General features: G+C 48.2%; 1 protein-coding gene across 3 annotated transcripts in view; it reads left to right on the forward strand.

The window, feature by feature from the left end:
• Window positions 1–11,515, forward strand: part of Nmnat1 (nicotinamide nucleotide adenylyltransferase 1) — a 25,671-nt gene extending 14,156 nt beyond the window's left edge. For 2 of the 3 annotated variants that reach the window (XM_035439409.1, XM_035439410.1), the window contains 4 exons: window positions 3,382–3,549; window positions 4,943–5,126; window positions 9,225–9,367; window positions 9,865–11,515. In XM_035439409.1, the coding sequence (XP_035295300.1) occupies window positions 3,382–3,549; window positions 4,943–5,126; window positions 9,225–9,367; window positions 9,865–10,280 (911 nt within the window). In that variant the 3' untranslated portion in view covers window positions 10,281–11,515. The remainder of the gene's footprint in view (window positions 1–3,381; window positions 3,550–4,942; window positions 5,127–9,224; window positions 9,368–9,864) is intronic. The other variant, XM_027398265.2, reaches the window with a different exon arrangement.
• Window positions 11,516–11,999: the final 484 nt, after the last annotated feature.

Below are 11,999 nucleotides of genomic sequence, written 5' to 3' on the forward strand. Positions count from 1 at the left end.
TGGCTTTAGACTGAGCATCCGGAAATGGGACAAGGAGAGCCAGCAGAGTCACAGTGGTCTTTGAAACAGTGGTAGCTGTGAGTTAATGCTTCCATCATGATATCTTTAAAACTCAAAAGATGGGTGATTTAGAAGTAAATTTTAGTTGGATCTGAAGACTGCCCCAGGAAGCAATGAACCTTTGACACAGTGTGCTGGGGAGGAACACTTACAGCCTGAGCCGATGGGACCTCGGCAGCCAGCAGTGCAGGTGATAGGCTGTGTGGACCAAACAAAAGTGAATCATGGCGACACTGGTCCGGCAGCATTCAGAACAGTTCTGTCTGAGACTCCACACCCAATGTTACCGCCATGTTGGACAGGTCACGATGTAGGAGCTCACTGTAACTTAACCCTCTGTGGCTTGGAGAGTCTAGCTAAGGTGGCTGAGTTGGTAAAGCCGGGATGGATATATGAGACAGGTCACCAATGTGATAAAGGACAAAGACTGCCTCCTGTACTCTGAGGGATCAGCTTCCACCAGCCTCCTCATTCCCCAGGGGAAGGAAACCTGAGGTCCTCCTAGAGCACTGGGGCTGGGAGCATTTTGATTCATCTCGGTTTCTAGAGCCCAGGCGACCCCTTGACTCCCTCCACCCCATGTAGTCAGCCTTCCTTCCACTCTGCTCTCCTTTGGGCATGGTGTCTAGAACATGTCTTGGGCGTGCCCAGGGCTAGTATATACTCCAGTTCCCTAGGCCACAGTTCTATGAAGATGCTGCCTTTTTTTGAGACAGAGTCTCCTGTATCCCAGGCTGTCCTTGAACTTCTGTATGTGTACACGTGGAAGCCAGCATCAGTATCTGGTGTCATCCTCAATAGCTGCTCAGTTTACCTTTTGAAATAGGTCTCACACAAAACTTAGAGCCTGTTGATTGAACTACACTGGCTGGCTCTGTTTCTCCAGGGCTGGGGTTAGAGGTGTGTACTGCCAACCCAGTGCACACCCGTGTGTGAGTTCGTGCATGTGTGTGAGTGGGTGCGTGTGCTTATGCATGAGAGAGAGAGAGAGAGAGAGAGAGAGAGAGAGAGAGAGAGAGAGTGTGTGCTTGTTTTTTCAAGAGCTTTATAAATTACCTTTTTTTTTCTATGCAGGCAATTGAACACCTCATAAATGTTAGGCAAGTGTTCTGTTACTTAGCTATGTCCTTGTAGCTGGAATTTCTTTCCAGCCTAGTCCCACAGCCCCAAATAAGCACACAGAGATGTATTAATTATAAACTGTTTGGCCAATGGCTCAGACTTCTTATTTGCTAGCTCTCTGTTATTAACCCATTTCTATTCATCTAAGTATTTCCACGTGGTTTTTTTTTACCAGAGAAGGGTCCAGACCTGTTACTCCTTCCTTGGCTACATGGTGCCTCCTTGCGGCCTCTGTCTGCCTCCTCTTCCCCAGCATTCTCCTTGTCTGGTAGCCCCACCTATACTTCCTGCCTGGCTACTGGCCAATCAGTGTTTTATTCATCAACCAATAAGATAAACATATATACAGAAAGACATCCCCATCAGATCCCCAGCCCTGTGAATTACTTTAATAAAATTATAAAACCCGAAGTGACATCCATCAGTAAATATTCATTTCTCCTTGTGACTCAGGACCACCTGAGGGTTTGCTGACCATGTGCCTCTGGTATTTCCTGGGTCTGTTGTGGGAATGAGCATCTTGGCTGTGGCTTAGCCGGCCTCTGATGGCTGCAATCACCAGCCCTGGGGTGGCTGGGATACAGCTGTCATACCACAGCAATCTAGCATGGTAGATCCTCTGAGATGGTTTAGGTGTTGTCTGAGTATTTCTTCAGAAGTCCACATGCTGAAAGCTTGGTGTCCAGTGTGGCTGAGGTCGTTCCTTCCAGAGAGGTGCCTAGCAGAAGGCAAGTCATGAGGGTGAAGTGGTTTTCAGAAGAACAGGTTTTTGTTTAGTTTTTTTGGTTGGTTGGTATTTCTTTTGAGACAGGGTATCTATGTGTAGTTGTGACTGTCTTAGGATTTGCTCTGTAAATCAGGCAACCTCAGAGATCCACCTGCCTTTGCCTCCCGAGTGCTGGGATTAGAGGTGTGTGCCACCACCTCTCGGCCTAATTATTCTTAATAATAAAAACTCTTGAGCCCGGCAGTGGTGGCTCACACCTTTGATCCCAGCACTCGGGAGGCAGGAGCAGATGGATCTCTGTGAGTTGAGGCCAGTCTGGACTACAGATCAAGTTCCAGGACAGCCAAGGCTATTACACAGAGAAATAATATCTCAAAAAAACAAGAAAAAACAACAACAAAAAACAACTTGGAGTCAGCTTTCGGGGGTGAAAGCTGAAAGATCAGAGAAGCAGAGCGGCCAACCACTAGAGAGTTCTTACCACTACCAGTGCTCAGACCAAAAGGGCAATCCTGTCTCTACAAATGCTCAGATTGCCCAAACTCCTGTCTCCTCCTGCCTTATATTCCTCTCTCTGCCCAGCCATATTGCTCCTAGTTCTACCTCCTTAGTGCTAGGATTAAAGAAGTGTCACTCCTAGTGCTGAGATCACCTTTGTATGAGTTCTGTTTCTCTTTTAGGCAAATTCAGTGTCGTGTAGCCCAGGGTGGCCTTGAACTCACAGAGATCTGTCTGCCTCTGTCTCCCCGAGTGCTGGGATTAAAGGTATGTGCCACCACACCTGGCCCCTATGGCTAACTCGTGGTTTAGCTCTGCACTCTGATCTTCAGGCAATCTTTATTTTTTATAGCCGAAATAAAATATCACCTCAGGACTGGTTCACTTTCTCTTTTTCCACCATGCTGTGATGCAGCCAGGATACTGATGCTAATTTCTTAGGCCTTTAGAATCTCTTTTCTTTAAAATGTACCCAGCCTTAGCCAGTCATGGTAGCATACATGTAATCCCAGCACTTGGAATGTGAAGGCAAGAGGATCAGAAGTTCAAAGGTATCCTTCACTACATACCACTTTTAGGCCAACCTGGGCTATGGAGCCTTGTCACTGTCTCCCCCTGTGTCCCTCTCCCACACGCTGGAATTAGAGACATGCTAGCCTCTAGCGTGTTGTTATATGTTACTATAACACCAGAAAACTCTGTGACTATAATTTCTTCCAAGTGCTAGGCTCAGAACTAATATGCTATCCTTTCAGCCATAATCATTTGAGCAAAGTGAATCATAAGGAATAGAGACTTATATCCCATTCCACTTGGTAGGAACTGCACACACATAAGCAAAGGCTGAAAGCGAAGCCAGTTTTGCAGTTCATCTCAGTCAGTGAAGCCAAGTATTTTGCCCACCTGTTTGCAGGGAGAACATGGGCAGATGTCAAGAGAATTATAAATGAGCTTGTTTCCTTTTTCCTCTGTAGACAGCAGTGGAGTCAGAGGTTTCCATTTAGATCACCAACTCCAGCTTCTCCCCATGGACACATCCGAGAAAACAGAAGTGGTTCTCCTGGCCTGTGGTTCTTTTAACCCCATCACCAACATGCACCTCAGGCTGTTTGAGCTGGGCAAGGACTACATGAATGCAACAGGTAGGAGCAGTAACCCAGGTAACTTAGGGCTAGAGACAAAGCTGGGCAGTGGTGATGGTGCACGCCTTTAACACTAGCACTCAGGAGGCAAAGGCAGGTGGATCTCTGAGAGCTGAAGCCAGACTGGTCTACAGAGCAAGTTCTAGGACAGCCAGGGCTACAACAGAGAAACCCTGCCTTCAAAATACAAAAAACAAATGAAACAAAACAAAACAAAAAAAGACTAGAGATGCACTTGACTGAGTGTGAACGCCTTATTCTGGACACAAGCAAGTTGTTCTGTTTCCTGGTATAGAGATTTAGCCAAAAGCTAATGGAGCCAGTAAGGTGGCTCCTCAGGGAAAAGTGCTTGTTGCAAAGTATGTGGCAAGAAGGTACAACTAAAGCTGGGTGTGGTGTTGCATGTCCTTAATCTCTGTGAGTTCCATACCAGCGTGGTCTGCATAGCAAGTTCCTGGACAGCCAGGACTACACAGAGAGACCCTGTCTCAGGGGAAGAAAGAGAAAGAGAAAGAGGAGGTGTGCATGGATCAGAAGATGGCGGGGCTGAGCAGACACTGTCAGGGGAGTGCTTGATTGGTGTTGTCAAGCCCCTAGGTGAGGAAGGACAATCCCTGCATCTGTTCTAGGTGAACAATGCAAATTGAGTCAGGCTCTTAACAAAGAATTCAGCACTTCTGGTTGGAATTCTGACCAACAAGAATTTTAAGTGTAAGCTGTGTGGGTGAACCCAGAGTGAGTGTGTTAGGGGTGTAGGGCTTTAGTTGGAGAAGGTGAAATTTGTGAAGGTTGTTAACAGTGTGCATGTGCTCAACATTTAGGATTGTACAGTTAAAATACTTCAAATGATAACTTTTGTAATATGTTATTACAGGTTCTTTTCTACATTAAAAACTCTATTTACTTACATGGGGTCAGTGCGGTATTGTGTGTGACAGGGTGTGGATGAGGAGGAGGTCAGTTGGAGAAGTCTGGTCTCTCCTTTCACCATGAGTGTCCTGAGGATTGAACTCTGATCATCAGTCTGACAGCACACTCCTTTATCAATGGAGCCGTCTTGCCAAACCCTTACCACAGTTTCAATTTAGCTACTAAATTTGACTCTTTGTTTAAAAAGGAGGAGTGGCTGGGCGGTGGTGGCACATGCCTTTAATCCCAGCACTCAGGAGGTAGAGACAGGCGGATCTCTGTGAGTTCGAGACCAGCTTGGTCTATAAGAGCTAGTTCCAGGACAGCCTTCAAAGACACAGAGAAACCTTGTCTCGAAAAACCAAAAAAAAAAAAAAAAAAAGGGGAGGGGGAGGGATTGTAACTAGGAGCTAATAAATTGTTATAATTTCTGCCCATAAAATCTGATTTGTTATCCCTCATATCAACCCAACTGTGTATCCAGGAAAATACAGGGTTATCAAAGGCATAATTTCTCCTGTTGGCGATGCGTACAAGAAGAAAGGGCTCATCCCTGCCCACCACCGAATCATCATGGCAGAACTTGCCACCAAGAACTCGCACTGGCTGGAAGTGGACACATGGGAAAGTCTCCAGAAGGAGTGGGTGGAGACTGTGAAGGTGCTCAGGTAACAGTGGCACAGTCTATACTGTTGGTTCTAGGGATCCTTCCCATTGCCATGTATTTTTTTCAGTTCCGCCTGCTCTGATTGACAGGTCTGTATCAGTTAGTGTCCTGTTGCTGTGAAGAGAAGCCATGACCAATGCTTATGAAAGAAAGCATTTACCTGGGGGCTGGTGTACAGTTTCAGAGGCTTAGTCCATTATCATCCCGACAGGGAGCCCCGTGGCACATAGTGTGCCCGACCTGAAGGAACAGTAGCTGAGAGCTTGGTCTGATTAGCAGACCAAGAGAGGCACCCAGGCCTTGGCATAGGCCTTTGAAATATTAGAGCCCACTCCCCAGAGGCACACTTCCTCTCCAAAGGCCACACCTTCTAACCATTCTAATCCTTTCAAATAGTGCCAGTCCCTAGTGACTAAGCATTTGGATATATGAGCCTGTGGGGGCCACTCTTACTCAAACCACCACAGAGGGCTGCACCTTCCTGCACCACAGGCTGTTGAGCACAGCAGCAGAGCTCAGACACACCTGAGCCCATGTGTCTTTCAGCATGAGGTGAGATGTTGACAAGGTTGTTCGTCAGACATGTCTCTGTCAGAAAATAAAGGAAGCAAACCTGGCCTTCCTGTCTGATGGGAGAAAGACAGAGTTCCTCAAGGATAGTGCAGTCATCTGTCTTTTTCTTTTTTTTTTTTTTAAGGGGGGGGTGCATGGAGACAGGGTTTCTCTGTGTAGCTTTGGAGCCTGTCATGAAACTCACTCTGCAGACCAGGCTGGCCTTGAACTCACAGAGATCCGCCTGCCTCTGCCTCCTGAGCTCTGGGACTAAAGGTGCCTCTGTCTAGTCATCAGTCTTCTTAGGGGTGGGAGAGGGAAGGGCATGGCTTCCAGGGGAGGTTAGAGCATGGGCCTAACCTAAAAGTCAGTGAGCCTTTCAAAAGGCCAGGGCCAGCCCAGAGAGATGAAGTCAGACTCCCTGCAGTCTGAGATGTGACTTGACAGTTCTCACCTTCTGAGCTCTTTGTCACTGTGTTAAATTAAACCAGATGATGTGAAAATTCCTGCCAGCCCACTCCCAAACTTAGAAATGTCTGAGCTTTTCTTTGTTTTGGGGATTTGCTCAGGGAAGTGCACTGAATGTTCTGAAGAGGTTCCCCGCCCCCACTCTCCTCTCTCAGCACTCTCCTCACTCAAGCTCGTGCTCTCCCTCCCCCTCCCTCTTCTTCCTTCCCTCCCTCCCTCCCTCCCTCCCTCCCTCTCTCTCTCTCTCTCTCTCTCTCTCTCTCTCTCTCTCTGGTTTTTTGAGACACGGTTTCTCTATATTAACAACCCTGGCTGTTCTGGAACTTGCTCTGTAAAACAAACTGGCCTTGAACTCACAGAGATCCACCTGCCTCTGCCTCCCAAGCTCTGGGAATTAAGGCATGCGCTGCTACTGCCCGGCCTTATCATATTTAATAAGGAGTGTCAGACAGGCTCCAGCCCAACCTGTGGTGCTTTCAGGAGCCCTCAGGAGGCTCTCCATATGTCTGTGTGTAGACTTTTGAAAACAGTGAAGGAAGCAATGTCTGACCATCTCTTTATAGTCCTGAGAGTGAATGAAGGGGCTTTCTGAAAAACCCTTTGTCTAATGCCTGTTCTTAGGATTCTCAGTCCTCCAGACTGGCTGAATAATGAAGGGATCAGAGTAGAACACGGAGGCCACTCTGGGCACTTTGAGTGCAGTGTGCTTGGATATGAGGTCCACGTGTTAAAGAGACCAGAGACATCAGAGTGGCTTTTTCCAGTCAGAGCAGGACCTGATCTGCTCCCACTGCCCTCTGCGACTGTTGAGATGACAGACAGAAGGCACTAGGCCCTGAGCTGTGGGTCATGGAGGATGCTGCAGTGTGACAGTGGCTTACAGGACTCTCCGATGGTCTTATCCACAGGATCTCAGCAACACTGGAAGTTTCCATGAGGAACTCTGGCTACTGTTAGGGTAGGACAGGACATTGAGCCAGAAGGTGGCAGCTACCTGGATGTATCAGAACTCTTTTTAGGTTTAACCGGAAAATGGTCTCCCTGCTGATGGTAAAACTAACTGGGAGGCCATGGTCTTTTTCAGCTCCAGTTGCCCTCTCTGGCCCCATGGTATCTTGGATCTCTCTGGCCCCATGGTAACTTGTATCTCTCTGGCCCCATGGTACCTTGGATCTCTCTGGCCTCATGGTACCTTGGATCTCTCTGGCCTCATGGTACCTTGGATCTCTCTGGCCTCATGGTACCTTGGATCTCTCTGGCCTCATGGTACCTTGGATCTCTCTGGCCTCATGGTACCTTGGATCTCTCTGGCCTCATGGTACCTTGTATCTCTCTGGCCCCATGGTACCTTGTATCTCTCTGGCCCCATGGTACCTTGGATCTCTCTGGCCACATGGTACCTTGTATCTCTCTGGCCCCATGGTACCTTGGATCTCTCTGGCCCCATGGTACCTTGGATCTCTCTGGCCACATGGTAACTTGTATCTCCATGGTACCTTGTATCTCTCTGGCCCCATGGTACCTTGTAACTCTCTGGCCCCATGGTAACTTGTATCTATCTGGCCCCATGGTAACTTGTATCTCTCTGGCCCCATGGTACCTTGGATCTCTCTGGCCCCATGGTACCTTGGATCTCTCTGGCCTCATGGTACCTTGGATCTCTCTGGCCCCATGGTACCTTGGATCTCTCTGGCCACATGGTAACTTGTATCTCTCTGGCCCCATGGTACCTTGGATCTCTCTGGCCCCATGGTACCTTGGATCTCTCTGGCCACATGGTAATTTGTATCTCTCTGGGCCCATGGTACCTTGGATCTCTCTGGCCCCATGGTAGCTTGGATCTCTCTGGCCCCATGGTAGCTTGGATCTCTTTCACATTCAGTGTGGCTGTTCATTGGGGGAAGGCTTTAAGGGCATGAAGGGCAGTCCCGCCTCCTGTTGGGTCTAAAGGTGAGGTCTGTATTGCTGGCGTAGCTTTGCTTTGCACTGATGTGAGGTCGTGCAACTCTGCTGCCAGCCCCAACCCCTGGAGTACTGCTTTCCTCATGCACTTCCCCTCCCGGTCCATGTGATTCTTCATTCCAAGATCAGGCCATGGTCTTTAGTGGTCACGGGGGGGGGGGGGGGGGGGGGGGGTGTCCTGGACCAGACAACTAGACCCAAATCCCAGTTCTGATAAACATAAGCTAAACCATGGGCAGTTGAATCAGCTCTGCCGTCGGTGGGGCTGACAGACACCCAATAGAGGTAGACAGTAAATAGTGACTGTTCTCTGTCAGTTGATGAATGTCAGGAGCTCTGCTCCAGGTGGACCTGCAACCCTTTTGTTGTTCTGTTTGTTTTTTTGAGACAGGGTTACTTTGTGTAGCCCTGGCTGTCCTGGAATTTTCTCTGTAGACTAGCCTGACCTCAAACTCCCAAAGATTCACCTGCCTCTGCCTCCTGAGTGCTGTGTTTAAAGGTAAAAGCCACTTCTGCCTGGCCTTGAACATGCAACTCTTTAAGTCTCCATTTTCTTCTCCATTGCAAGGCCAGTACTTCTCATAACATGAGAGGTTGAGAAGATTGGGTCAGATAGTTGTGGAAAGGAATAAATAATTACTATTAACTCTGACTGCTGCAACATGCATAACACACACAAGAATATTTCAGAGAACCAAGCGGTTGTGGCGCAAACCTTTAATCCCAGCACTTGGGAGGCAGAGGCAGGTGGATCTCTGTGAGTTTGAGACCAGCCTGGTCTCCAGATCGAGTCCCAGGATAGGCTCCAAAGCTACACAGAGAAACCCTGTCTCGGACCCTGCTCCCCCACCCCCAAAAAAATAATGCTTCAGAGAGCAATATGACATCAAAGAATGTTCTTTTTTAAATTTTATCTTTTTATTTAAGGTACATTGGCATTTTGTGTACATGTATGTCTGTGTGAGAGTGTCAGAGCACTTGGAACTGGACAATTGTGAGCTGCTATATGGTTGCTGGGAATTGAACCTGGGTCCTCTGGAAGAACAGCCAGTGCTCTTAACCACTGGGCCATCTCTCCAGCCCCCAGGGAACATTCTTTTGTTTTGTCATTTTGTAGACACCATCAGGAGAAGCTGGCAACTGACAGTTGTGATCACCCACAACGCTCACTCTTGATGGACAGGCCCGGGCGGAAGAGGAAGTGGGATGAACAAAAGCAGGACTCCAGCCCAAAGAAACCCCAAGAGCCCAAGTCAACAGGTTTGTGATGTTCAACCAGGATGCAGAGGTTGCTCAGGCTCTACATTTGAGACCCCTTTGGTACTTGTATTTCTTCTTCCACACCTGCTGGGTTCCCGATGACTGAAGGGAGGATGGAATGGTTCTGGGGTAAAAGACAGCAGATCTGCTTCCTTGCACACACAGTCACTTTCATATGGGTGACTTTTTTTTTTTTTTTTTCCTTTTTCGAGACAGGGTTTCTCTGTAGCTTTGAAGCCTGTCCTGGAACTAGTTCTTGTAGACCAGGCTGGTCTCGAACTCACAGAGATCCTCCTGCCTCTGCCTCCCGAGTGCTGGGATTAAAGGCATGTGCCACCACTGCCTTTCGGGAGGCAGAGGCAGGTGGAACTCTGTGAGTTCAAGACCAGCCTGGTCTACAGAGCTAGTTCCAGGACAGCCAGGGATGTTACACAGAGAAACCCTGTCTTGAAAAAAAGAAAACAAACCCTGAAGCTCTGTTTGGTCCTTCCTTCAAGGTGTGCCCAGGGTGAAATTGCTGTGTGGAGCAGATTTACTGGAGTCCTTCAATGTGCCCAACCTGTGGAAGACTGAGGACATCACCCAAATCGTGGCCAACTACGGGCTCATATGTATCACTCGAGCTGGCAGTGATGCTCAGAAATTTATCTACGAGTCTGACGTGCTATGGAGGCATCAGAGCAACATCCACCTGGTGGATGAATGGATCACCAATGACATCTCCTCCACCAAGATCCGGAGAGCTCTCAGAAGGGGCCAGAGCATCCGCTACTTGGTCCCCGACCTTGTCCAAGAGTACATTGAAAAGCATGATCTGTACAACTCCGAGAGTGAAGACAGGAATGTTGGAGTCATTCTGGCGCCTCTACAGAGGAACATCTCTGAGGCCAAGCACAGCAATCCCACAGCGTGATGCATATGCATCAGATGCTCTATGGAGATTCAAAACAACCGGTGTTAATCACTCAGGGAAGGAGTTGTCATCCTGTTTCATAAACTGAAGTTTAAAGGTTTGATTAAAAACCAACAGGAAATTAAGATCACTTGCTAAATGAATGTTTTAAATAAGGCATTTTTAAAAAATCAGAATAATTCCTTTTTAAAATAACAGCTCATTCACTACAATGAAATTTCAGTGATGCATACTCTAAGTTTTTCAAGAACAGACACCATGACTACCCCACAAGAGAGGTGTGAAAGCAAATCCACCCAAAAGCTTCTCTTTAGGGGCTGGAGAGACGGCTCTTCCAGGGGACCCGGGTTCAGTTCCCAGCACCCACATAGCAGCTCTCAACTGTCTGTGACTCCAGTTTCAGGGTGCTTGATGCACTCTCTGGCCTCTGGGCTCCAGGCACACACATGCTGCACAGACATACATGCCGGAAAACACCCACACACAGAAAGAAGGAAGGAAAGTCTCACTTCAGCCAGATCAGTGATGTGCGCCTGTAACCCAAGCTGCTCCAGGAGCTGAGGTAGCAGAATCACTTTGAACCCAGTTAGAGATGACACTAGACACCATAGACTCTTCCTAAGAAACAAATAAAACAAAATCCTAACTTAAGTTATGCAGAGAACTGATGACACCATTTGTGCTTGGTGCCAGCTACCTTTATCCAGGATAGACCGAGGAAGGAATTGTTTAAGTCATGACCTTGGCTGGGGATGTAGCTCAGTTGGTGGGGCACTGGTCCAGCAGGCCTGAGGCCCTACGTTAAATTACCAGGACCACATAACGGGGCACGGCGGTGCCCACCTGCGGTCCAGGTACTTGGAGGATGGAAGCAGAAGGATCAAAATTTCAACATCATCCCTGACAAACAGCAAGTTTGAGACCATCAAGGGATACTGGAGACCCTGTCTCTAAATAAACAAACAAGTGGCCCTGTAAAACACACTGGTGACCAGTGGTCCCCCAGCTTTGCAAAATGAAGGCTGTGAGTCACCTGCAAGAAGTCAGAATGCACCTCAGTTCTCCACATCAGAACGGCTCATTAAAGGGATGGTGAGACGGTGCAGTGGACCTACTGCCAAGTCTTACAACCTGAGTTCAAGCCCCGGGACCCACAAAGTAGCAAGAGAGAACCCATTCCCAAAAGGTAGCTGACCTCCACATGAGATAAATAAAAAGAAAAGCTGGCTAAGCTTTGTCCAGATGTAGCTGCTTGAAACCCACGTCTGGGGGCAGGGGATGGGGCCAGGCTCTGCTGTGTTTTCTTAGCAAAGCTTTGTTGCTGACCCATCGTCATCTTTTTAACTTCATTTTTTTCAAGACAGGGTTTCTCTGTGTAGCCCTGACTGTCCTGGAACTTACTTTGTAGGCCAGGCAGGCCGTGAACTCACAGAGATCCACCTGCCTCTGCCTCCTGAGTGCTGGCATTAAAGGCGTGCGCCACCACCGTCCCCTTCACCCTTATTTATGTTTTTATAATGAAGGATGAGCGAAGCACTCAAGAACATGAGGGGTGGACTGGGTCAGCCCCAGCTGCTCTTCCTGCTGTGACCTTGGAGCCAGTGCTCTTTTGTGGAAGAAAGCTCCATGCTCCATCTGAAACGGTAAAGTTTCTAAAGACCTGTGGTCTCTTTGCCATGTGAATCTGCATCTCCTGAACCTATGCAGAGAAAGGGTCTG

Source organism: Cricetulus griseus, chromosome 2 (genome assembly GCF_003668045.3).
Source record: "Cricetulus griseus strain 17A/GY chromosome 2, alternate assembly CriGri-PICRH-1.0, whole genome shotgun sequence".
Classification (NCBI taxonomy): Eukaryota; Metazoa; Chordata; class Mammalia; order Rodentia; family Cricetidae; genus Cricetulus; species Cricetulus griseus.